At 41.4% G+C, this 27549-nt stretch overlaps 1 protein-coding gene across 1 annotated transcript; it reads left to right on the top strand.

Annotated features, from left to right (window-relative positions):
• Positions 1 to 27289, top strand: Eif2s2 (eukaryotic translation initiation factor 2 subunit beta). Its single transcript, XM_004668100.2, has 9 exons — positions 1 to 172; positions 7260 to 7437; positions 12686 to 12789; positions 15274 to 15409; positions 15962 to 16062; positions 17148 to 17296; positions 19983 to 20039; positions 26269 to 26354; positions 26864 to 27289. Exons 1-9 carry the CDS (start codon positions 158 to 160, stop codon positions 27037 to 27039), a joined length of 1002 nt encoding a protein of 333 aa, XP_004668157.1. The 5' UTR covers positions 1 to 157; the 3' UTR covers positions 27040 to 27289.
• The last annotated feature ends 260 nt before the right edge of the window (positions 27290 to 27549 follow it).

Raw genomic sequence — 27549 nt, 5'->3', positions numbered from 1 at the left:
AACCTTCGGGTGGAGGGCGGGGTGTCGTTCCCTTTCGCTGATGCAAGAGCCTAGTGCGGTGCTGGGAGAGGTATCGGTAGGAGCTGCGCTGCCACCCGGGGCCTGGGGCTGACCCTTCTGACTTCCCATCCGTATCGAGCCCGTTCCAACCACAGCCATGTCCGGAGACGAGGTGAGGACTTGAGCTCGGAGCTAGGGTTTAAGGCCTGAGGCAGGAAGCCGAACCCACCCTAGTGTAGGAAAACGGGGCCTGCGGCCTAGCGGCGGGGTGGCCGCCATGTGGAGCAGCCGGGCCGGGCCTAAGGCGGCCGGGAGTGGGGAACCGGCGAGGACTCCGCCCGGCTCTGCTCGGGGCCACGGCACAGTGACCGGCCTCCTCCGGTGACCGGCGTCTCGGGAATGGGGGGCACCCTTGAAGGCGGGCGCGCACCCTGAAAGGGCTTGAGGTGTCTGGTGCTCCGGGTAAACGGGCGTGGGGCCGGCGACCCCCGCGACCCGGTCCCCCGCCCCCCAGCCGGGTCCCTCCGGGAGCCGTCCTCGCTTGCCGTGGAGCGCTCTGGCTGAAAACTTTGTAAGGCTGGTTTTTCCGGGCGCTTCTCCCACCCTTGTTCCCCTTCCGAGCACTATTTCTTCAACAGTTTCCGGGCTTGAGTCCACCCGGAGCTTTCTTGAAGGAACGAACGAACGGGCGAGGCGAGCCGGGAGCTCCGGCTGGCTCAACCTTTCCCTACTGTCGCGCGTGGGTCTCAGCAGACTTCTTCAAATCCTTGTTATTTTTCTTTCCAGATTTATCCTAGTTCTTTTAAAGGCAAACGGCTTAAGATGACATCGAGGTTACTATCAGTAGGTATTGCTTAACATTGGACCTAGAACTCCTTAGAGAGAGAGAACTATGAAGAATTTGTGATTCATTTGGCCTTTAGGGCCTGAGGAACATCAAAGCTCTCTACAGTGGTGACTTTTGAAGTAGACCCTAGACCTTCATTAGAATTTTCTCAGCCAGCGACAAAACTGATTACGAGACACTCACATGGTTGAGTAAGTGTGCTCACAGAAAGTGGAGTGTACTCCAGGTTAGCTAGAGTAGATAGGTAGTTGAAGGAGGACTTTGAAGATGTAAGGAATTGGGGTTTCTCCTGGAGGAAACTGCTACTCTCATTTGATTTTTACAACTCTGTAAATGGCTTTTTTGGGGGGCCCATTTTAATAGAGATGAGAAAGGTGGGGCTTAGGGATGTGTAATGCCTACAAATCAAATTCTAAAGTGGCTGAGCCAGTAGTAGAATCCCAAGTCTATGCAGTACTGCCTCTCGGTGACAAGGAGGCTCTCTCTAGCTTAAGTTCAGACTAAAGGAGGTACATGGTTCTTGCTTAAGTCATGGTAGACACTGCTCTAAGCTGCTATGTTAGAAAAGTTCTGAGAGGCCGTGCTGTATTTCTATAAATGTTCCAAACTTCGTAACGTTTAGCCAAAAGGTACCTGTATAGTGCTGTATTGTTCTGTGTATGGTTTCTTTGGTAAAGTGCTCAGGATGTAGAACTAAAGCCATCAGCATAGTGATTTAGGAAACTGGAGGGTTCGTGTTTGGTAATGGGATCAGGGTTGGTTGGAGTAGAATGAGAATATCACTGAAGGATGAACAGGGTTTTATCAAGCAGTGGTGGCAGTCTACATCCCAGCAGCAATCTTTGGAAGCCCACAAAGTATTAAGCAGTTTGGCTCTTCTTAGATACTCTCAGGAGATAAGAGAGTAGGGTCTAGGGACCTTAACTGCCCTAGGTCATGCAGTGTAAGTTAACTGGTGGTAGAACCCCCCAGCCTTTGGCTTCAGTGCGCTGGATGGAATTTACTTGTAGAGGGAGGTATAAAGAATGGAATATGGTTCTGGTTCATTTAGTTGTGTTGAGTAGTTAAGTGTTCTCAGGGAAATCCATTAACTTCTGACTACAAAGTTGTAAAGACTAAATGAAAACCTGTGCTTGGAGTAGCTTAAACTGCCAGAGACTTCCCAGAGTGGGAAGCCAGGATAGAGGCTGAGAGGCTACTATTAAGTAGTTTTTCTTTTTCCTCTAAATGGCTTACTGACTGACATAAAGTGCATACATTTCTCCTTAAAACTAGTAATTAAGCAAAAAACACTTAACCTAGTGGAACCATTACCTTAAAGTATTATAGAAATGTATATGCACCTTGGTAAGAAAAAAATACCCCTACAGGCATTCAAAAAATTTTTTTTGTTTCCCCAGGTGGGGTCACACTCTAGCCCATACTGGCCTTGAACTCAAAGTGATCCTCCTACCTCAGCCTCCCAAGTTCTGGGATTAAAGGTATGTTTCACCACACCCAGTGCAGTCAGAATTTTTTAGGTCATTTAAAAACTATTATTTTGAGATAGGATCTTGTTTTGTAGCTCAGGCTGGCCTCAAACTTGTCAGGTTATTTAATATTTATTTGCAAGGAGAGAGTGAGTGACAATGGGCACGCCAAGGGCTCTAGCCTCTGCAAACAAACTTCAGATGCATGTGCCACTTTGTGCTTCTGGCTTTATGTGGGTACTGAGGAGTCAAACCCTGGTTATTAGGCTTTGCAGTCAAGCACTTTTAACTGCTGAGCCATCTCTCCATTCATTTCTCCCCTTTTAAAGCTGACTCAGTATTTAAGACTTGTTTACTACTAGGCCCCATCTACAAGCAGTTAGAAATTGGCTTTTCACACAAACTCAGTAAGATGCTTTTGCAAATGAAGCTTTAAAAATGTTTAGTTTCTGAATAAAAAAAGAATATGTACTTTATGATGTTTGCAAAACACAAATGAATGAATAAAAATATCCCAGAATCCTATCACTCTTAGGTGGGTAACATCTCACTCCTGAAAGCAACTTTACATCATGCCATAGTGCTTTGTGGGTTCCACGGTGGCTTAGACCTGTCATCTGGGTGTAGTGTGGCTATTTTTCTGGGTAAAATGGAAAGAGGCAACTTATTGAAGCACTTCAGGCTGTTGTCAGAGTAATTTTATCTAGGAATCCTTTTCCTTGCTGTCTTCAATCCAACGTGAAAAGTTTGTGAAGGTTTTGTTGAATTAAAAATATGCCAGCCAGGCATGGTGGCACACATCTTTAATCTAGCACTCTGGTTGGCAGAGGTAGGAGATCTCTTGAGTGTTTGAGGTCAGCCCAAGAGACTACATAGTAAATTAGCCTAGACTAGAGCAAGACCCTTCCTTGAAAAACCAAATAAAATAAAATAAAGGCCAGACCTGTAATCATATCTACTCCAGAGGCTGATGCAGGAGGATTGAAGTTCAACTTGCCTAGGCAACCTATGGAGGTGTGTCAGCGCTGAGGATGTAGCTCAGTGGTAGAATGCTTGCTTTAGCATGCCCAAAGCCCTAGTTCCCAGGACCACAAAAACAAAAGTAAAATCAATTCTATAGTTTCCCATAGGTGCACTGTCAGCAACCTTTGACTTCTCAAATCCACAGTATCATAAAATATTTTGGAATGTAGTCACCTGTTCATTTGAAAGTCACATATAAAATATTTTGTTTGTTTAGTTTGGTTTTTCAATGCAGGGTCTCACTCTCGCCCAGGCTGACCTGGAATTTACTGTGTAATCTCAGGGTGGCCTTGAACTCAAGGCGATTCTCCTACCTCTTCCTCCCCAGTGCTGGGATTAAAGGCGTGCACCACCACACCTGGGCACACCAAGTGTTTGTTTGTTTTTTTTTAAGTCCTGTTCTCACTATTATAGTCCAAGCTGACCAAGAACTGGCTATGTAGCCGGGCCTGGCCTGGCCTTGAGCACTCAATCTTCAGGCTCAACCTTCCTAGTATATGCTTGCCATGAAGTCTTAAAAAGCATGGTCTATCCCAGTATGGTGGTGTATGCCTGCAATCCCAGCACTCCAGAAGCTGAGATGGGAGGATCACTAAGAGTTCCAGACCAGCCTGGATTTTGAGACCCTGTCTCAAAAATACAAAGACGACAGCATGGCCTGTGCATACCTCCATCTTCATACACACACACATACACACACACACACACAAGATCCTGGCCTGTGCTTTAGGGAGTTCTGCTTTGAATGCTGCCTTGGGGGTTCCTGTTTCCCTTATTTTTAGATTTTTAGTTTTACAGGATTTTGTGAATAAAAGGCAGTAAGTATATAGAATTAATAAGTATTAAGCAAACACTAAGTATTCTGTGACAGTAATTAAAAGAGACACTAATTAAGAATGTTTTTGAGGGCTGGAGAGATGGCTTAGCGGTTAAGGCACTTGCCTGCAAAACCAAAGGACCTCGGTTCGATTCCCCTGGACCCACATAAGCTAGATGCACAAGGAGGCTCATGAGTCTGGAATTTGTTTGCAGTGGCTGGAAGCATTGGTGTGCCCATTCTCTCTCTCTCTGTCTCCTTCCCTCTCTCAAATAAATGAACAAAAATTAAAAATAATGTTTTTGACTGGTAAAAAGGCGTATCAACTGACTTAGGATTCTTCTCATCTTTGGTCTGTCTTGCTGGATAAAAGTAATGAAAAATCAATTAAGCCAGATATGATGCTTGTGTTTCTAATCCTAGCACTTGGGTAGTGGAGTTGGGAGGATCAGGAGTTCAAGACCAGACCTGGCCTACATAAGACCTTGTCTCACCCTACAAAAACAGTGGGAGGGAGGAAGAGATTAATAGTTCAGGAAAGCATGCTTTAAAAATGCAATGAATCCCTAGTAAGTCTGCCAGAACTAAGCTTACAGTGTCTGGAGTTTTGTCTCACCTTGTGCCAAGAAGCTACCTCCCTGTAACAGATTGTAATATCCCATGTTATGTGACCCAGAGCCTGATTGTAGGTCAGCCCCAGAACTTGGCTTGTGACTCTTTTGTCTTGGAAGGGTAATGTTCTTCAGACTGATTGTGTTCCACAACTGGATGAAGATAGTGTCTTTTATTACTACTATCACTTAGTTTCCTTAATATACTTGGGAAATAAAGGAGTTTCAGTTAAATTATTGGACTCAATTTTGGGAAATTTTTGGATTTCATGTTATGTCTGAGAAGTTAGATCACCTTAGTTAATTAAGGTTTGATGATAGGAATCAGACCCTTGTTTTGTGAACTGTAAAGCACTGTATAAAGCTGCAAAGATGACTGTACTGCATATATTATAATTGCAGTCATATCTTAATTCTCTTCGTAACCTGGTCATTCTTAGTTGGTTTTACTTCCGCTCTTATCTCCATTGTCGGCTAGAGTCAGGAATTGAATTCACATAGTTGGACTCCAGGCCTGTTTTTGATCACTGCTGAGTTCACAGACCAGTGGACAAAGTGCTAAGATTAAGCATGATAGGCAAAAAAAGAAAAATACTTGGGACTTGAATTCAATGCTATTTGACTAAAGACCTTGTTTTTGTTGTATTATAAAGTATATGTGGCTTGTATATAAGTCTGCAAGTTAGAAATTTTTCATTCATTTTACAGTAGACATTTATTTACTTGAAAGAGGCAGAAAAAGAGACAATGGGCATACCAGGGCCTTTAGCCACTCCATTGCAAATGAACTTCAGATGCATGCATCTGGTGTCCATGGGTACTTGAGAATCGAACCTAGGTCCTTAGGCTTCATAGGCAAGCACCTTAAATGCTAAGCCATCTCTCTAGCTGTGCAGTAGATATTTAGATGAAAATAATGAGAACCTTTCATGTTTCATATCAAAACAAGTTCTATAGAAGTTTACTCAGATTTACTAAGAGTTCCTGATAACTTTCCTTATGTTAAGGTTTTTTAAAAATATTTATTTGAAAGAGAGAAAGATGCAGAGACAGAAGCAGAGAGAATAGGTGCTCCAGGGCCTTTATCCACTGCAAATGAACTCCAGATGCATGTGCTACCTTGTGCCACATGGCTTACTTGAGTCCTGAGGAATTGAACCTGGGTCCTTAACCACTAAGCCATCTTCCCAGCCCTTATATTAAGATTTGTCTGAACTTCATGATAAGGTTTTTTTTTGTTCTTTTTTTCTTAGAAATTAGATCAAGTTTCAAGGTTCCTGGTGTTAGCTGCTCTGGGTTATCAGCCTTAAATAAAATGTGTTTAACTACTGAGGCATTGGTTTTCTCACCCATAGTGAAGGGTGTGACATGGGCAGTTGTGAATGTCTTACCCTAAAATTTCATGATTCATTCAGAAGGTCTGAATACATTGGTGTAAGTAAAGGTGGAGTTGCTGCGGTTTGTGATGCCGTACAAATTGAAAGGCATATGCACATGTTGGAGGACAGCTCCATTAATAGTATAAAGAAAGTTGGACAGAGTTATGTTTTTGTTTTTGTCTTCAAGGTAAGGTCTTGCTCCAGCCAGGCTGATCTGGAGTTTACTGTGTAGTTTCAGGCTGTCTACGAACTCAGTGATCCTCCTACCTCTGCCTCCCAAGTGCTGGGATTAAAGGCTTGCACCACTAAGTTCAGCAATTTTTTTTTTTTTTTTGCCTGTGCATAATATGTGTGTGGTATATGCACATGTTGTGCCGATATGCTTCTCCAGGGGCTCCCTTACTGGTGGCTAGATAGAAGAGCAAGTGTCCCCTCCATCACTTACCCACCTGCTTTTCCTTGAGACAGAGTCTGCTGTTTGTGACCCCAGCTGCTCTCCACAGGGCCTGAGTTAGAGATGTGTGTGGCCACACTCACCCACACGAGTTCTTAGGGATTTGAACTTGGCAGCATCAGGCCCGCAGGCTTATGCAGGAGATCCAACCACTGAGCCATCTGTCTAGTTTTGCTTTCCCTCTCCCCAAAGATTTTATTTATTTATTAGAGTCAGAGGGAGAGAATGGGTACGCCAGAGCCTCCAGCTACTGCAAACAAACTCCATGTGCTACCATGTACACCTGGCTTACATGGGACCTGGAGAATTGAACCTGGGTCCTTTAGCAGCAAGTGCCTTAACTGCTAAGCCGTCTCTCCAGCCCTTGTTTTGGTTTTTTTTAGGGTCTCACTGTAGCCTACGCTGGCCTCAAACTCAGGAAAATCCTACCTCAGCCTCTGGAATGCTAAGATTATACAGGCGTGAGCCACCACACCTGGCTCTTGAGAATTTATTTTCTTTCTTTCTTTCTTTGTGTGTGTGTGTGGGGGGGCAGGGTGGACATTTTAATCTATCAAATATGCTTTTTGAGTATGCTTTTTGAAAATCAAGCATATTTGGGATATGAGCATCATTATGAATATTAACTTGGTCCTTTTTAAAAATTGTCTTTTAAACAGATGATTTTTGATCCTACTATGAGCAAGAAGAAAAAGAAGAAGAAGAAGCCTTTTATGTTAGATGAGGAAGGGGATGCCCAGACAGAAGAAACCCAGCCCTCAGAAACAAAAGAAGTGGAGCCAGAGCCAGCTGAGGACAAAGATGTGGAAGCTGATGAAGAAGACAGTAGGAAGAAAGGTGAGCAGTTATGTGGGAGTCAGCTCTCCTGCAAGCCCTGCTTCTTCATTAGGTTGGACTTTGTGCATTCAGTGACGTTGCCTGAGGAGACTGTTTCAGTGTAGCCAAGGCCATCAGCAGTGTGTGTTAGACCTTGCCAGTTTTTTGATAGGTTTGTTGTAGAGAAATTTCTGTTGAATTCACAAGTTGCAAAGATGACCTCATTGTTACAGGGCAGTTTTTTCTAGTCTGACCCATGAGGTCTCTTTTGCAGACTTTTTTTTTTTTTTTTTTTTTTTTTTTGTTTCTTTGGGGTAGGGTCTCTAGCCCAAGCTGACATGGAATTCACTATGTAGTCTCAGGGTAGCCTTGAATTCATGGCTATCCTTGTACCTCTGCCTCCCGAGTGCTGGGATTAATGGTGTGTGCCACCATGCCCGGCTTAAAGGTTCTTTTAAAAATATTTTATTTATTTGGGAGAGAAAGAGAGAGAGAGAGAGAAAGAGAGAGACAGAGACAGATAGAGAATGGGCATGCCAGGTCCTCTAGCCACTGCAGATAAACTCCAGATGTATGTGCCAACTTGTGCAGCTGGCTGACATGGGTACTGGGGAATCAAACCTGGGTCTTTAGGTTTCACAGGCAACTGCCTTAACTACTAAAGGAAAAAAAAAAAAGGAGTGGTGCATGGTGGCACACTCCTTTAATCCCAGCATTTATGAGGCAGAGGTAAGAGGATTGTCATGAGTTCGAGGCCACCCTGAGACTACAGAGTGAATTCCATGTCAGCCTGAGCTAGAGTGAGGCTCTACCTCGTAAAACAAAACAAAACAAACAAAAAGATTCTGGGGTGGAGAGATGGTTCAGCAATTAAGAGAGAAAAGGCTGTCTCTCCAGCCCCTTTGGCAGTTTTAAGGGCTGGGGAGATGGCTTAACTGTTAAGACACTTGCCTGCAAAGCCAAAGGACCTCGGTTCGATTCCCCAGGATCCACATAAGCCAGATGCACAAGGTGGCATATGCATCTGGAGTTCATTTGCAGAGGCTGAAAGCCCTGGAGCACCCACTTTCTCTCTTTCTCCCCCTTTCTCTCAAATAAATAAATAAAAATAAAACATTTAAAAAAACTTATTTGAGAGACTGAGACAGAAAGAGGCAGACAAAGAGAAAATATTGACATGCCAGGGCCTCCTGCCACTGCAGATGAACTCCAGACACATGTGGTACTTTGTGCATCTGGCTTTACATGGGTATTGGGGAATCAAACCCAGGCTCTCAGGCTTTGCAAGCAAGAGTCTTTAACTGTGGAACCATCTCTCTAATCTCTTTTCTCCAGTATTTTAATTTTTTTTAATCATGCATTTAATTTTTAAAAATTATTTTTATTTATTTATTTGAGAGTGACAGAGAGAGAGAAAATGGGCGCTCCAGAGCCTCTAGCCACTGCACATGAACTCCAGGCACGTGTGCCCCCTTGTGCATCTGCCTAACTTGGGTCCTGAGGAATCAAGCCTCAAATGGGGGTTCTTAGGCTTCACAAGCAAGTGCTTAACTGCTAAGCCATCTCCCCAGCCTTTTTTTTTTTTTTTTTTTTGAGGTAGGGCCTCACTCTAGCTCAGGCTTACCTGGAATTCACTATGTAGTCTCAGGGTGACCTTGAACTCACAGCAATCCTCCTACCTCTGCCTCCCAAGCGTAGGGACTAAAGGCATGTGCCACCATACCTGTCTCTCCAGTTTTTTTTTTTTTTTTGAAATATTTTTTATTTATTTATTTGTAAGCAAAGAGAGAGGGAGGGAGGGAGGGAAGGAGGAACATACACAGATAGAATGGGTATACCAGGGCCTCTAGCCACTGTAAGCAAACTCCAGGCACATGTGCCACTAAGTGTATCTGGTTTTACGTGGGTACTAAGAGTAGGCTTTGTAGGTCAGCACCTTTACTACTAAGCCCTTTCTCCAGCCTCGTGTTTTTTTTTTTTTTCTATTAAATTATTTTTATTTATTTGAGAGTGAGAATGGGCATGCCAGGAACTCAAGCCACTGTAAATGAACTTCAGACTCATGCATCACCTTGTGCATCTGGCTTATGTAGGTCCTATTGAATAAAACCTGGGTCCTTTGGCTTTGCAGGCAAGTGCCTTAACCACTAAGCCATGTCTCCAGGTCTTGTTTCCACTTTTTTTTCCCCCCTTGGTTTTTCGAGGTAAGGTTTCATTCTAGCTCAGGCTGACTTGGAATTCACTATGTGGTCTCAGGTGGCCTTGAACCCACCTACCTCTGCCTCCCAAGTGCTGGGATTAAAAGGAGTGTGTCACCACATGTGGCTTCATTTTTTTTTTTTAAAGATAAATAAGATCACTTTTAATAGATTAAAGAAACAATTCAACAGGAAGACATTACAATTCTGAACATATATGCACCCAACATAGGTACATGCGGCTTCTTGTTTCCACTTCTTTTCTTTTTCCGTTTTCACTTTTTGTTGTTGTTGTTCATTTTTATTTATTTCTTTGAGAGCAACAGAGGGAGAAAGAGGCAGATAGAGAATGGGCACGCCAGGGTCTCCAGCCACTGCAAATGAACTCCAGACGTGTGTGCCCCCTTGTGCATCTGGCTAATGTGGGTCCTGGCGAGTTGAGCCTCGAACCCCGGTCCTTAGGCTTCACAGGCAAATGCTTAACCACTAAGCCATCTCTCCAGCCCCCGTTTCCACTTTTAATAGTAGTTGTATTTGAGTGTAGGCAGAAGTAGGACCAAGACAGGCAGTATTTTTAGACAAGCAGCATTTAGTATTTATTTATTTATTTGAGAGTGACACAGAGAGAGGGATTGAAAATGGGCGCGCCAGCCACTGCAAACGAACTCCAGATGCATGCGCCCCCTTGTGCATCTGGCTAATGTGGGTCCTGGGTAACCGAGCCTTGAACTAGGTAGGGTATTAGGCTTCACAGGCAAGTGCTTAACTGCTAAGCCATCTCTCCAGCCCACATTTAGTATTTCGAAAAAGTATATGAGATTAGTATTATAGCCTTAAATGTTTTTGCATTAGGTACCAGCTTTGAATTTTCATTCATGTTAGTATGGACACACTTGACTATTGGAAATAAATTATTCAGGACTGGAGAGATGGCTCAGCAGTGGCACTTGCTTGCAAAGCCTAACAATCCAGGTTCATGTAAAGCCAGATGCACAAAATGGCACATGCATCTGTTTTAAATTTTTATTTTTTGAGGTGAGTCCAACAGTCTCCCCCCCCCTTTTTGGAGAGATAGTGGAGAGGGAGAGATTGTTGGTGCATCAGTGTCTCTAGCCGCTGTAACCAAACTCCAGACATATGTGCCACCTTGTGTACATGTGTGACCTTGTGCATGCATCACCTTGTGTGTCTGTCTGGCTTACATGGGATCTGGGGAGTTGAACATAGGTCCTTAGGTTTCACAAGCAAGCACCTTTACCACTAAGCCATTTCTCCAGCCAAAAAATAGTTTTTTTAAAAAAACATTTTATTTTTATTTATTTATTTGAGAAAGAGATACAGAAATAGGCAGAGAGAGAGAATGAGAATGAATGTGCACACCAGGTCCTCCAGCCACTGCAAACAAACTCCAAATGCGTGTGCCTCCTTGTGCATCTGGCTTATGTGGGTCCTGGGGAATCGAACCTGGTTCCTTTGGCTTTGCAGGCAACTGCCTTAACTGGTAAGCCATTTCTCCAGCCCCCCAAAATAGCTTTTTTTTTTTTTTAAATAAACATAAACAATTTGTATCAAGGATAAAACAGCTGTGATAGAGAAAACTGACTTTTTAGCAAACACAGTATCCTAAGTGTTGTGCAGATGTTTGAAACAACTTTGGAAATAATTTCTGTTGTAAGATAAAATGAATTTGTATAAATAGTTCCTTGAAAAACTTTGTAGTAGAGGGATCCTAAAATACTTTAAGACAACAGGGCAGCATAAATTAAAAAATTTTTGTTAGTTGTTTTTTGTTTTTTTAAACAAGGTCCCATGTAGCCCAGGCTGGTCTTGAACTTCTGAACTTTTTGCCTCCACCTCTCAAGTATTGGAATTACATCACACCTGGCTATAAATGAGACTCATTGAGTAGAATCATTATTGTTCATTACCATTGATATTCATATTTACCATGCAGCTTTAATTTAATGAAAAATTTAAAAATTTTTGTTCATTTTTATTTATTTATTTGAGAGCAACAGACAGAGAGAAAGAAGCAGATAGAGAGAGAGAGAGAATGGACATGCCAGGGCCTTCAGCCATTGCAAACGAACTCCAGACGCGTGTGCCCCCTTGTGCATCTGGCTAACGTGGGTCCTGGGGAATCGAGCCTTGAACCGGGGTCCTTTGGCTTCATGGGCAAGCCCTTAACTGCTAAGCCATCTCTCCAGCCCTAATGAAATTTTTTATATATGGCCTTCTAATAGTTGATTTGATCAAATATTGAGCTAGGCAGTAGAGTTTGTTGTTTTTTTTTTTTTTTTTTTTTTTTTTTTTTTTTTTTTGCAAGCAGAGAGAGAGAATGGACACGCCAGGACCTCTAGCTGATGCAAATGAACTCAGACACAAGTGCCACTTTGTGTGTCTGGCTTCACGTAGATACTGAGGGATCAAACTCAGGTCTTTAGGTTTTGCATGCAGTTGCCTTAATCACTGAGCCATCTGACCAGCCCAAGGCCCTAGACTTGAGTTCAGCAAGTCTCATCTTCCTAGATAGATAAGCAAACTAATAGTAATGACTTCAGCTGGAGTGAACAGAATGTATTATTCATGTTCCCTTAGGACAACCTAGTCCAATTAGTAGGCTAGGAGATGACTTGGTGGATGTAACTTCAGGATCTGTGAGGTGCATGTATAGTTGTATGAAAGGGAGGGCCCACATGAAAATTTGGAAGTAGAAACACTTCAAACACTGCTCTGGGAATTGGAGAAAATTTAGTAGGGCTTAGAACTAAGACTTGAGGAATAGGGATGGGGAGTCAGTGAGGGTAGGCTATAGAAATACAGCTGGAGAACATAGAAGATTAAATTAGAGCTCTGATTTTTGTCTTGGAAACTTTACTGAATTAAGTTATTCTCAACAAGGTCCCCTCACCAGAGTTTTCTAGAAAGCTTTAAGATTTTTTTTCAGGGTTTTTGTTTGTTTGTTCAGAACTATAACTTTTGTGGTTGTCTAGAAGGGGCTGGTTAAACTCATAATTTGATGCTTTGCCTTCTGTTAGCTGTTAATTGTTGGACATTCTTAATCTCTTTAGATGCTTCTGATGATTTAGATGACTTGAACTTCTTTAATCAAAAGAAAAAGAAGAAAAAAACAAAAAAGATATTTGATATTGATGAAGCAGAAGAAGGAGTAAAGGTAGTATTGCTTTCTTATTGAAGGTAAAATTTGAACTCTTGGAAGGCTGCCTACCAGTGGCTGTTTTTACCAACCCTTTGTTTCATGTGTTAGTAGCTTTTGTGGATTTAGTCATTACTGTGAGTGCCATTATTTTTTAAATATATCTAAGTATATTTATTTAAAGATTATATAGATGGGGGAATTTAGGTTGTACAGAGTGTATTTTGTGCTATCATAATGATCTCATAAAATGTCCCATTGCTATTAACTACTGAAATGGCTGAGGAGAGATATTTCAGTAATTGAGAAATCTTTTTTTTGTTTGTTTGTTTTTGTTTTTTCAAGGTAGGGTCTCACTCTAGCTCAGGGTGGCCTCAAACTCACAGTGATCCACCTACCTCTGCCTCCTGAATGCTGGGATTAAAGGCTTGTGCCACCATACCCGGCCCATTGCAAACTTCCAAGCAACCTTGGAAAATATTTTTGCTATCTTGGTCTCAGTTAGGAAGTAGACCTTACTGGGATAGCAAGTACAAGACTATCTGGATAGGACTAACTGGCTAATGTGTGGTAGCCTATAGTCAATTAACATTTCTAAGCTTTTCATTTTCTGACTATCATCATAGAAACTATGTCAAGGGCTAGAGAGATGGGTTAACAGTTAAGGTGCTTGCCTGCAAAGCCTAAGGACCCAGGTTCAATTCCCCAAAACCCACATAAGCCAGATGTACAAAGTGGCACATGTGTCTCGAGTTTGTTTGCAGTGGCTAGAGGCCCTGGTGCACCCATTCTCTCACTCAGTCTCTCTATCTGCCTCTTTCTCTCTCAAATAAATAAAAAGAAAAAGAAACTAGGTCAAGATAGGCTTTCCCAAGTTTGTGTGGTATCTCACTAATATTGTGGATTAATGAATGTGACACCTGAACTGCCTTGGGTTTGGGATATTCAGTTTGTGTTTCATATATTTCTATCCCAAACCTGCTAAGATTTCTAAAATTATTGTAGCTATTATCAACAATTATAGGATGTAGGCATGCAAAATTGGTCATGTTAGCAGTATACTTGAGATATGGAGTTGGATAAGTTAATGAGAAGAGGGATAAATTAAAAGGCTAGAAACTGAAAATGGCCTTACCTGCTTTTTTTTGGAATGTTTATGATTCATCTTTAATATGCCGTGTTTACATCTAAGCCTGAAGCAGGTAATCTTGAGGTCAAGCTCTTACTGTGCCTGTACCCATTCATCACGTGACCCAAATTGTCCATAATTTCTGCCTTTCCCTTTTTCATAATGTCATCTATTGGGATGATGTCCAAAGACTGCTCCACAACCTGGTGCTAAGTTGTTGTGGTATAATATACGTTGTTTTTATTTCTGGTTTCTGGTAGTCAGCTCCTAAGACCCTTGGTAATCTTCAAAGTACTATATGCCTTTTGCTGATATAAACTGGTGTCCAGATAGTAGCTTCTCCAGGTGGCTGAGTGTCAGGAAGATCAAGCCATGACTCCAGGCTTGGAAGTTTGAATACCTCCTGCTGTCTCTGAGGATGGAGGATCTGGAGATTGAGTTCTGCCACTAATGGTCAGGGATTTAATTGGTCTTGTCTTCATAAATGAATCCCCTAGATGATGGAGTTCAGAAAGCTTCCATATTTATTACTGATCTCCTTGAGGTGCTGGTAGAGTGGTGTACTTAGAGACACCCTCCCACTTCTCCAGTCCTCATAGCTTGTCCTCTGCATTGCTTCTATTTGACTGCTTCTGAGTTGGACCCTTATAAAGTAGTAATAGCAAGTAAAATATTTTAGTGTTCTGAGTTATTTCAGCCAGTCATTGAATTGGTGATGGGATGTGGGAATCTTTGAATTTGTAGCTAGTGTAGACTTGGAGACCTTGCTGTGGCATCTTGCTGTGAAGCTAAATCTTTAAATACAAGAAATTTGTTGAATTACCTAGTTAATCAGTGTTAGAATTGAATTGGATGGTGCCTAATTTTATATTGGTGAGTTGGAGAATTAGCGTGAAAAATACCACACATTTTTGGTATCAACAGGAAAAACCCCTTCATAAGTGAATATGGAAACTTACTTAAAAAGGAGGACCAGGGGAGGAGAGTAGGAAGTAAAAAATTAACAAATACATTTGAATTGTCTGGGCATGGTGGCACATGTCTTTAATTCTAACACTGGGGAGGCTGAGGTAGGAAGGGCTTTGTGACCTCAGGTCAGCCAGGGCTAGAGTGAGACCCTCTCTCTCAAAAATGTAGCAGGGCTGGAGATATGGCTCTGGCACTTCCTGCAAACATAAAGACTATGGTTCGGTTCCCCTGTACCCATGTAAAGCAAGATGTGCAAAGTGGCCCATGAGTCTGGAGTTTCTTTGCAGTGGCTCTAAGGTCCTCTCATGTCCTCCCAAAAAACAACAACAACAAAAAAAACTTGCTCATGTCATTTAAAAAAAAGCCGTATTATCAGAATGTTGAGATTCAATTCAATGTCTTAGGATCTTAAGATTGAAAGCGATGCTCCGGAAACAGCTGAACCAGAGGATGACCTTGATATCATGCTTGGCAACAAAAAGAAGAAAAAGAAGAATGTCAAGTTCCCAGATGAAGATGAGATACTAGAAAAAGATGAAGGTAAGATTAGGACTTAGCATCTCTGTGGGTTAAATGTCTTTGATCTGAGTTGGGAAGCTTTTTTAAACAATCTTTTCCAATCCTTTCCCCCACTATATGATACTGGAAGCTGGAAGGAACTAGCACTAACTTGATAGTGGTAGTCAAATATTTCATAGGAGAATTACTGTTCGATCAGTTTCTAAAAGGTGTACGCTTTCAGAGATTTTGAGCATAGTAAACAGAAGGGTTTTTCTTGGTGTGAAAGTTTCTTCACAACAATTTGACTCCTTTTCCTGTAATTTCCTAATGCATTTTATGTTTTGACATCAGGAAACATTTTGCTGTGTTTGTGTTAGCCTGGCTGTCTCTATTGTAAGTGAATAAAAATTCGTAACATCCCTGGCTATAAAGGAAAAGGGGGTGCTATGGTCCCTTTGTGCTTGAGGCTGTTATGATTGCCACTGTGAAAGGGAAGACCACTATCTAAAGCTTTCATTTCTTCAGACCTTTACTCTCCCCTTTCTTACTGTAGTAGGACTACTACTCACTCTTAGTCTTTGTTATCTGCAGCTTTAGAAGATGAAGACAGCAAAAAAGACGATGGTATTTCATTCAGTAACCAGACAGGGCCTGCTTGGGCAGGTTCAGAAAGAGACTACACGTATGAGGAGGTAAGGCAAATTCTGTTTTGAGAAGGGGTTAAACTTTCTTTGAGCTCAAGAAAAAGCAGAATACATGTTCCCTGAACTGGAAGGGCCACTGATGCATAGATTGATGTTAGTAAAACATGCCTATAGATCATGCATCAAGAACATAGCATTTCCTCATATCCACCTATGGGACAGCCTGCTCAGAATGTGGCAATCACTGTAATATTTATTGTTTCTAATTTTGCGAACTTAAAAGCATATTGAGGTTTTGGTGACAAAGTTTTTGATTTGTGGACAGGGTGGCCTGGGGTTTGGCGTTTTCCTAAATCTCCATATGCTACATACTTTCTCATGAAGCCAGCAGAATTAGCAGGGTCACACTGATTAATTAAATTGTATGTATGCATGCACATGATGTGCCCATGCAGTAATATGTGTAAGCAAAAGGGGGGCATAGATGTCTTCCTCTATTGCTCTTCTGCCTTACTTCCCTGAGACAGTCTTTGTCATTGAACCTGGAGCTCACACCATTTCTCAGTTAGACTAGCTGACCAGAGAGCCCCAGCATCCTCCTGTCTCTGCTCCCCTCATCTCTAGGATTTTAGGCATACGTGGCCATACCTGGCTTTTTACGTAAGTGCTGAGGATCAAGCTCAGGTCCTTGTGTGTGATTGAGCAGCAAGCGCTCTTACATGCTGATCCATCACCCCAGACCAAATTTAATTTTTTAAAATTTTATTTATTTATTATTATTTTTTATTTTTTGTTTGTTTTTTGTGGTAGGGTCTCACTCTGGCTCGGGTTGACCTGGAATTCACATGTAGTCTCAGGCTGGCCTCAAACTCACAGTGATCATCCTACCTCTGCCTCCCAAGTGCTGGGTTTAAAGGTGTGCGCCACCACGCCCGGCCCCAATTTAACTTTTAACAGGTAAGTTGCTGGGCACCCATTAGTCCCAGATTCTAGTTGATGATAAATTGCTGCCCTCAAGTAGTTCTCGTAATATAAAGCGATGTATGTGTACATTTGATATTACATAGTCCATCATTGTAAAGTAGCTGAAATGGAAACTTAAATGTGCCTGAATTACCACCCTTTCCTTCTAGTTACTAAATCGAGTGTTCAACATTATGAGGGAAAAGAATCCAGATATGGTTGCTGGAGAGAAGAGAAAATTTGTTATGAAGCCTCCACAAGTTGTTCGAGTAGGAACCAAGAAAACTTCTTTTGTCAACTTCACAGATATTTGTAAACTGTAAGTTGGTTAATGGTGAGCCTTCATTGCAAGCATTGTAACATACTCTCCTTGAAATTAAGTTGAAGGAAGAAGGCACAGTTCACAGCTATCAGTTCTTGGAGTTCCTTTTGTCATGGAATCCAAAGATAAGAGAAGTTCCCCATAAGAGGAGATCCTGAGCAGATAGAGTGAAGACTGAGGAGGGTTATTTAGTCCTCAGAGAAGAGTAGAGAATCCCAGGGACGAGGAACAGTTCACTAGTCAGGCAGGGGTGGGCCTGCTAGGAAAGTAGTTGAATTTGTTAGGCTTCTTCCTTGAATGGTGTTGCCTGGACCTATTTGAGAATTCTCTTAATTACTGTCATGTCCTGTGCAGTGTTACCAGGGTCACTGCCTGTTCCTGGCTTTTCTCAGAGCAGCCCAGCTGTGCCTTCTTTCGTAGGTTCTTTCCATCTACTCACATTATCCTACTATTTGCTTTTTAATTTCATAAGTGCTAAATGCTTGTTGTAGAAAAGAGGTAGTAACCCATTTTCATTATTTGCCAGCATTACTCAATATTTAATTTTTTGCTGATGTTCATTAGAAAGAAATAAGAAAACAGACATACTGAGGATAATGAACATTAAGTCCTTCTCTAAGAGGTAGTTAATCTAGTATTTTTATGTTTAATCATTTTAATGCATGTGTTTTAAAAATATTTTTATTTGCAAGCAGAGAGATAGAGAGAAGGTAGCTACTGAAAAACAATGCCAGCTGCATGTTCCACTTTGTGTATCTGGCTTTACGTAGGTACTGGGGAATCAAGCTTGGGTTGTTAGGCTTTTCAGGCAAGAGCCTTAACTGCTGAGCTATCTAGCCATCTCTCCACTCAATACATGTGTTTTAAGTCCATAGTGTGTAGATTCTCACCCTAGTTTCTTAATTTATTGTGGAAGCACTTTCAGGAACATCTTAAACATGTATTAAAAGTAGCTCTCCATCTCTGGGAGGCAGAGGATCGGAGGATCACCATGAGTTTGAGGCCAACCTGGAGTTACATAGTAAATTCCAGGTCATTCTATGCTAGAGTGAAACCCTACCTCAAAAAAAAAAAAAAAAAAAAAAAAAAAGTTGAATGTGGAAAGAACACACCTGTAATGCCAGAATTTAAGAGGGTAAGGCAGGAAGATTTAGGAGATCAGGTTGTGAAACCCTGTCTCAAAACTAAATATAAAAAGGCAACTTCGTCTGGAGAGATGGCTTAGCAGTTAAGGCTCTTGCCTGCAAAGCCTAAGGACCTCATGTTTGACTTCTCAGATCCCACATAAGCCAGATGCACAAGGTGATGCAAATGCGCAAGGTCGCACATACACACAAGATAGTGCATGCGTCTGGAATTGAATTGCAGTGGCTGGAGGCCCTGACGCACCAACTTCTCTATCTCTTGTCATTGGAAAAATAAAAAAGGTAACTCAAGATAGAGCATTAAGTCAGAAATTCCAAAAATGGAATTGCTGAATTAATAACGTTTATTATTATTTGGCAAATTATGTCCCAAGCAAGCATGTAACAATTGATACTCCCACAAGCTTTGTAAGTACTTACCTATTTTATTATACTTTCATCAATTTACAGCATTCCATTTTGGGCAAAAAATACCTTTAAAAAATTGTACTAGTAGTGCCTGCCTGTTAGACTAAGTTCAAACAGTGCCAAAGTTTGTAGATTTAAAACATGCATACCTATAATTCTAGCACTCAGGAGACTGCTTCAAGAAGATCATTGGTTCAAGAACAGCTTGGGTTACATATACATAGTAAGGTTCTGTCTCCAATAAAAAGTAAAAGTATACTAAAGAAAGAAAAGAGCCGGGCGTGGTGGCGCACGCCTTTAGTCCCAGCACTTGGGAGGCAGAGGTAGGAGGATCGCTGTGAGTTCGAGGCCACCCTGAGACTCCATAGTGAATTCCAGGTCAGCCTGGGCTAGAGTGAGACCCTACCTCGAAAAACCAAAAAAAAAAAAAAAGAAAGAAAAGATTTTTTTGTTTGTTTTTCCAAGGTAGGGTTTCAGTCTAGCCGAGGCTGACCTGGAATTCACTATGGAGTCTCAGGGTGACCTTGAACTCACAACAATCCTCCTACCCCTGTCTCCCAAGTGCGCCGTCACATCTGTCTTTCACTTTCTTTTTCTAAATTTATTTTGAGAGACAAAGAATGAGCACACCAGAACCTTCCGCTGCTGCAAACGAACTCCAGATGCATTTGCCCCTTGTGCGTATGTGTGACATAGTGCGCTTGCATGGGACCTGGAGATTCAAACCTGAGTTCTTAGGCTTTGCAGGCAAGCACATTAACCACTAAGCCATCTCTGCAGCCCTGGCTTTCTAATATAATATGCATTAATAGTATACATCTTTATTTTAATGCTTAAATGATTTGTGCACCAAGATTTGCCCAATTGTATAATCACAGATTGAAATAGTGAACAGGATTTTTTCTTTTTGGCTTTTGGAGGTAATGTTTCACTGTAGTCCAGGCTGACCTGGAATTCACTATGTAGCCTCAGTGTGGCCTCAAACTCACAGTGATCCTCCTGCCTCTGCCTTCTGAGGGCTAGGATTAAAGGTGTGTGCCGCCATGCCTGGCAGGATTAATATTATTTTTGGATGTTCATGAATGATAAAGTTTAAATACTTGATTTTAAGTGTTTGATTTTCTTTTTAGATTACATCGTCAGCCCAAACATCTTCTTGCATTTTTATTGGCAGAATTGGGCACAAGGTAAGAAACTATATGGCATATTTTGAAAAAATGAGTACTACGAGGCGTTTCATAAGAATCACTCATAATTTGAAGATGCTACATACACTGGCCTGCTTCTCAGAGGAACTTCAAGCATATGTCAGTGAAGGAACAAAAGCTACTCAGAATAACCTGATTTTTGTAGAGGTGGAATAAATTCTCAACAAGCTGTCATGAGTGAATTAATGGTCAATAATGGGTTAAATATGATTGTTGAAAATTAATTAAGCAGTGGGAAAATGTCCTACATTAGAGTCACTAAACTGGGGCTTAAGAGTTATTGCTCATGGAGAGTGATAGTAAACCCTTGAAATTGGAAGAGAATCAGTTCTTGGAAAAGTCAGTTTTATGTTAAGATACAAAATGTGAGTGTGTGTGTGTGTATAACTGACTGAATTTTCTTTAAACATATTATTTGCAAGCAGAGAGAGACAGGCAGAGAGAGAATGGGGTGCACTAGGGGCTCCAGCAAACAAACTCTAGATGCATGTGCCATCTTGTGCATCTGGCTCTAAGTGGGTACTAGAGAGTCAAACTCAGGTCATCAGGCATTTCACAGTCAAGCCCCTTAACTGCTAAGCCATCTCTCCAGCCCAAGAATTTTTGTTTTACTTTGTGATTTGTAATTTTTAACAAAATAGAATGTCTGGCCAATAACTTTGCTTTCTTTTTTTAAATATTTTCTGGTTTTTTTTAATTCTTTTTTTTGTTGTTGTTGTTTATTTATTTGAGAGCGACAGACAGAGAGAAAGGCAGAGAGAGAGAGATAGAGAGAATGGGCACGCTAGGGCTTACAGCCACTGCAAATGAACCCCAGACGCGTGGGCCCCTTGTGCATCTGGCTAACCTGGGTCCTGGGGAATTGAGCCTTGAACCTGGCCTTCACAGGCAAGCGCTTAACCACTAAGCCATCTCTTTAGCCCCTGTTTTTGTTTTTTGTTTTTGTTTTTCGAGGTAGGGTTTCACACTAGTCCAAGCTGACCTGGAATTCACTCTGTTGTCTCAGGGTGGCCTTGAACTCACAGCGACCCTCCTACCTCTGCCTCCTGAGTGCTGGGATTAAAGGCGTGCACCACCACGCCCGGCATCCAGCCCGTTTTTATTTGAGAGAGGGGAGAATGGGCATGCCAGGGCCTTCAGCTGCTGTAAACAAACTCCAGATGCATACATCTCTTTGTGCACTTGGTTTCTATGAGTCCTGGGGAACTGAACCTGGGTCCTTTGGCTTTGCAGGCAAATGCCTTAACTGCTAAGCCATCTCTCCGGCCCCTTGTTTTTTTTTTTTGAGGTAGGGTCTCACTCTAGCCCCAGGCTGGCTTTGAGCTCATGGCACTTCTACCTCTGGGATTAAAGTTATGTAGCACCATACCTGGTGAACTTTGGTTTGTCAGCAACTTCTAATCAGGAAGTTCATCCTTTAGTTTATCATTGATAATTTTGTAGCCTATGATTTCAATTGTACAATTAATTCATTTATTTATTTTGGTAATGGCTTCTTTTTTTTTTTTTGATTACACATCTTATATTTATATTAATTATATGTTAAACTTAGCACAAATAGTTTTGAGTATATATGTTATTGATTTTTACATATAATTTTATGTACTGGTAAACTCAAACTACTTTTTCACTTCAGAAATTTTCTATAGCTTCAGTTGAGGATGAGTGTGGGTGGATGGGGATAATCAGGAAAGGGTGAATAGCCCAGACATTAAAGGTTCCTCATTCAGAGGCCTTAACTAATTTTTAATAAGTGAGGTGTTTTTTTTTTTATTTTTAAGATTTTTCTGTTGGTTTTAGAAATGTTCCCCAAATTAAAAAAAAATTATTTGTTTATTTGACAGAGAAAGAGAGAGGGGGGGGAGGGAGGGAGAATATGGGCGTTCCAGGGCCTCCAGCCCCTGTACAAATGAACTCCAGACATGTGAGCCCCCTTGTGCATCTGGCTAACATGGGTCCTGGGGAATTGAACCTGGGTTCTTTGGCTTTGCAGGCAAGTGCCTTAACCACTAAGCCATCCCTCCAGCCCAAAGGAGTTTTTTTTTTTTTCTTTTTTTTTTTTTTAATTTTTATTAACATTTTCCATGATTATAAAATATATCCCATGGTAATTCCCTCCCTCCCCACCCCCACACTTTCCCGTTTGAAATTCCATTCTCAATCATATTACCTCCCCATTACAATCATTGTAATTACATATATACAATATCAACTTATTAAGTATCCTCCTCCCTTCCTTTCTCCACCCTTTATGTCTCCTTTTCAACTTACTGGCCTCTGCTACTAAGTATTTTCATTCTCACACAGAAGCCCAGTCATCTGTAGCTAGGATCCACATATGAGAGAGAACATGTGGCGCTTGGCTTTCTGGGCCTGGGTTACCTGACTTAGTATAATACTTTCCAGGTCCATCCATTTTTCTGCAAATTTCATAACTTCATTTTTCTTTACCGCTGAGTAGAACTCCATTGTATAAATGTACCACATCTTCATTATCCACTCATCTGTTGAGGGACATCTAGGCTGGTTCCATTTCCCAGCTATTATAAATTGAGCAGCAATAAACATGGTTGAGCACGTACTTCTAAGGAAATGAGATGAGTCCTTTGGATATATGCCTAGGAGTGCTATAGCTGGGTCATATGGTAGATCAATCTCTAGCTGCTTTAGGAACCTCCACACTGTTTTCCACAATGGCTGGACCAGATTGCATTCCCACCAGCAGTGCAGAAGGGTTCCTTTTTTTCCACATCCCCGCCAACATTTATGATCATTTGTTTTCATGATGGTGGCCAATCTGACAGGAGTGAGATGGAATCTCAATGTAGTTTTAATCTGCATTTCCCTGATGACTAGTGACGTAGAACATTTTTTTAGGTGCTTATATGCCATTCGTATTTCTTCCTTTGAGAACTCTCTATTTGGCTCCTTAGCCCATTTTTTGATTGGCTTGTTTGATTCCTTATTGGTTAACTTTTTGAGTTCTTTGTATATCCTAGATATTAATCCTCTATCAGATATATAGCTGGCGAAGATTTTTTCCCATTCTGTAGGTTGCCTCTTTGCTTTTTTCACTGTGTCCTTTGCGGTGCAAAATCTTTGTAATTTCATTAGGTCCCAGTGGTTAATCTGTGGTTTTATTGCCTGAGCAATTGGGGTTGTATTCAGAAAGTCTTTGCCAAGACCAATATGTTGAAGGGTTTCCCCTACTTTTTCCTCTAGCAGTTTCAAAGTTTCCGGTCTGATGTTAAGGTCTTTAATCCATTTGGACTTAATTCTTGTGCATGGCGAGAGAGAAGAATCTATTTTCATCCTTCTGCAGATATTTATCCAGTTTTCAAAACACCATTTGCTGAAGAGGCTGTCTCTTCTCCAATGAGTATTTTTGGCATTTTTATCGAATATCAGGTGGCTATAGCTACTTGGGCTTACATCTGGGTCCTCTATTCTGTTCCACTGATCTACATGTCTGTTTTTGTGCCAGTACCATGCTGTTTTTGTTACTATGGCTCTGTAGTATAGGTTAAAATCAGGTATGGTGATACCACCAGCCTCTTTTTTGTTGCTCAGTATTATTTTAGATATTCGAGGTTTTTTGTGATTCCAAATGAATTTTTGGATTGTTTTTTCTATTTCCATGAAGAAAGCCTTTGGAATTTTGATAGGGATTGCATTAAATGTGTAGATTGCTTTAGGTAAGATTGCCATTTTCACGATATTGATTCTTCCAAGCCAGGAACAAGGGATGTTTCTCCACTTTCTAGTGTCTTCTGCAATTTCTCGCTTGAGTGTTTTAAAGTTCTCATTGTATAGATTCTTTACTTCCTTGGTTAGGTTTATTCCAAGGTATTTTATTTTTTTTTGATGCAATTGTGAATGGGAGTGATTCTCTGATTTCATCCTCTGTGTGTTTGTTGTTAGCATATACGAAGGCTACTGATTTCTGTTTATTTATTTTGTATCCTGCTACATTGCTGTAGGTTTTGATCAGCTCTAACAGCTTGCTAGTAGAGTCTTTAGGGTCCTTTATGTATAGGTAATGGCTTCTTTTGAAATACAGCTTAACATCTAGCTCAGTGATGTTTCCTTTCCTGACCTCCCCCCCCCAGGTAGGGTCTTACTCTAGCCCAGGCTGACCTGGAATTAGTGCACTATGTAGTCTTAGGGTGGTCTCGAACTCATGGCGGTCCTCCCTGCAAACAGACTCCAGATGCATGTGCCACTTGTGCATCTGGCTTTATGTGGGTGTTGGGGAATTGAACTAAGGTGGTTGAGCTTTGCAGGCAAACGCCTTAACCACTAAGCCGTCTCTCCAGCCCTCAGTGGTTTTTAATATGTTAACATTAAAGTCACAGTCTTTTTAAAAAACTTATTCTTATTAACAACTTCCATGATTGTAAACAATATCCCATGGCAATGCCCTCCCTCCCCCACTTTCCCCTTTGAAACTCCATTCTCCATCATACCCACAGTCTTTTTTAGTCTATTTTTTACTATACTTTTATCTGTACTGAATCAAAATGAATCTTTTTAAAATATTTTATTTATTTATTTGAGAGAAAGAGAGAAAATGGGTGTGCCAGAGACTTTAGCCACTACAAACTAACTCCAGATGCATGCGTCACCTTGTGCATCTGGCTTACGTGGGTCTTGAGGAATTGAACCTTGATCTTTTGGCTTTGCAGGCAAGTTCCTTAACCACTAAGCCATCTCTCTGACTTCCGCCTTTCTTAAAAATTTAATTTGTGATGGAATCTTGCTGTGATGCCCAGGCTGGCTCTTAACTCCTAGGTTAAAGTGATCTTCTTGCCTCAGCCACTTGAGTAACTGGGATTACTCGTGCATGCCACTGCATCTGGCATCAAGCATTATTTTGGTTTTGTGACATAGTCTCTGTAGTTCAGGCTGGCCTCAAACTTTGCAATTAAAGTATGTGTGTGTGTATAAATTTTTTTTTTCCCTCCCCAAGGCAGGGTCTTACTCCAGCCCAGGCTGACCTGGATCTCACTGTAGCTTTAGCCTTGCCTCAGTCGTTCTCCTCTCTCAGCCTCCTAAATGCTGAAATTAAAGGTTGTACCACCACGTCTGGCCAGCTTTCATATTTTTATATTTATAGCTCTTGCATCCTTTGCAGGTGGTCTGTTTTCAATAAAAGGTTTTTATTGTTGGTTGAATGAGCAAATTCAAGAGGCCAGTTTGTTTTATATTTTAAATCAGGGCTGGGGAAATGGCTTAGTGGTTAAGGCATTTGCCTGGAAAGCCCAAGGACCACAGTTCGATTCCCCAAGACCCATGTAAAGCCAGATGCACAAGGGGGCATCTGGAGTTCGTTTGCAGTGGCTATAGGCCCTGGCATGCTCATTCTCTCTGCTTCTTCCCCCCCAAATAAATAAATAAAGTATTAAAAAATAAAAATTTAAAAAATAGATTTTAGATCAATTCTAAATCTTTTTGCTGCTAGAGATATAATTTGTTGAATTTAGATAGAATATTAGGAAATATGAGTTAGTCATCAGGCATCAATTACTTAATTAAAAAGTTTTGAAGGAGCTGGAGAGATGGCTTTTAGCGGTTAAGCGCTTGCCTGTGAAGCCTAAGGACCCCGATTCGAGGCTCGATTTCCCAGGACCCACGTTAGCCAGATGCACAAGGGGGCGCACGTGTCTGGAGTTCATTAGCAGTGGCTGGAAGCCCTGGAGCGCCCATTCTCCCCCCCACCCCACCGTGTCTCTTTCTCTCTCTGTCACATTCAAATAAAAATGAACAAAAATAATTAAAAAAAAATAAGTTTTGAGAGCTGGAGAGATGGCTCAGAGGTTGGAGTGTTTGCTTGCAATACCTAATAACCTAGGTTTTGTCCCCAATACCTATGTAAAGCCAGATACACAAAGTTGTGCATGTATCTGGAGTTTGTTTGCAGTGGCTAGAAGGCTCTGGCATATACCCATCCCCACATAACAAAAGTTATGAGGCCAGGTACAGTGGTGCACATCTCTAATCCCTTTACTTTGAAGCTGAGACAAGTTCAGAGCCAGCCTGGGACATCTCAACAAGAATTTGAGAAAGCAGATAGTACAGCACAGTGATCCTAGGATTTATCCTACGTCATTGATATTTTAGGTTCATTAACTAGTAAAACGGCTAGAGGCCTTTTTTGTTTTTGTTTTTAGGGAAAAAAATAATGGGATTATTTTGTTTTCTTTCATAGTGGTTCTATAGATGGAAATAACCAACTTGTAATCAAAGGAAGATTCCAACAGAAACAGATAGAAAATGTCTTGAGAAGATATATCAGTAAGTGTATAAGTCAGTTTCATTACATCACTATGAAATGTTTCTACTAGGCCAGTGTTTTGAGGAGAGTCATTTGTTTGTAATGAGGCTGGGAAAGCAAAGGTCCGGGGGATAAGATAGTGAAGGGGAGCTGACTCAGCCTCTGCTGCTTCTGAGGCTAAAGGCCAACCCAGTCAGGAAGCCTGCCTTGGTCCTCCTTTCTTTACTTTAAAATTGTCACAGGATGCTTGTTCTCATCTAAGGCAGAATGGCTCATCTGTAGACAGTACCAAGAATAGGCAACTGACAAACTTCTTCTAGGATGTTTTGAGACTTTCAACCTGTCCTTTATTGCTAGAAGCATTGTTATCAGGCAACGTGTTTTTAAACTCTGAAATAAGTTAGCTTAGCTTCCCAAGTCATCCTGGATGCCTTCTGAGCTTGGGATTGTGGAATAGATGTGTCACTGTGGAAAAGCAGAAACCTCTCTCTCATTGGAATCACCAGATAATGCTGTGTTTTTCTTGCAGAGGAATACGTCACTTGTCACACATGCCGATCACCGGACACAATTCTGCAGAAGGACACCCGACTCTATTTCTTACAGTGTGAAACTTGTCATTCTCGATGCTCTGTTGCCAGTATCAAAACTGGCTTCCAGGCTGTCACGGGCAAGCGAGCACAGCTCCGTGCCAAAGCTAACTAATTGCTAATCATCATTGGTTTTGCACAGTGTGTGGTGGAGATCTGGCTGGACAGGTTTATAAGCTGCCAAGTTATTTGGCAAGTGATTGATCTGAAATCCTTGCAAGATGCCGATGCTCAAGCTGTTGACAATACTCATTGCCTACTTTAACAACTATCAGAGAAACATGATGGGGTAAGGAGGTGCTTTTTTAAAATCGTTCATAGACTTCTGTAAAATGCAAGATAAATTAAAGTTATTATAACAGTGATTCTTTCAACTTGATTTGTCCTTCAGTTTTCTTTTCTATTAAAAAAGTACTCATTGAGTTTAGCAAAAAACAAAGCAAAAGATTTTTGCCTGGACTCCGGTGAGTTCTGTCTGTATCCTGAAAAACTAGATATTGGCAGGCGCTTGAACTGGGCTGACATTTTCCTTTTTTTCTTCTTGGGGATACAGGGCTAGGTTATGGCTTCCCATGAGAGTGGTTGGAGCATGGGGTCTGGGAAAACTGCCTGTTTGTAGTGTGCA

The sequence above is a fragment of the Jaculus jaculus genome, chromosome 8 (genome assembly GCF_020740685.1).
Source record: "Jaculus jaculus isolate mJacJac1 chromosome 8, mJacJac1.mat.Y.cur, whole genome shotgun sequence".
Lineage (NCBI taxonomy): Eukaryota > Metazoa > Chordata > Mammalia > Rodentia > Dipodidae > Jaculus > Jaculus jaculus.
Note: the sequence above shows the minus strand (reverse complement) of the source record. Positions and strands in the feature narration are given on the sequence as shown.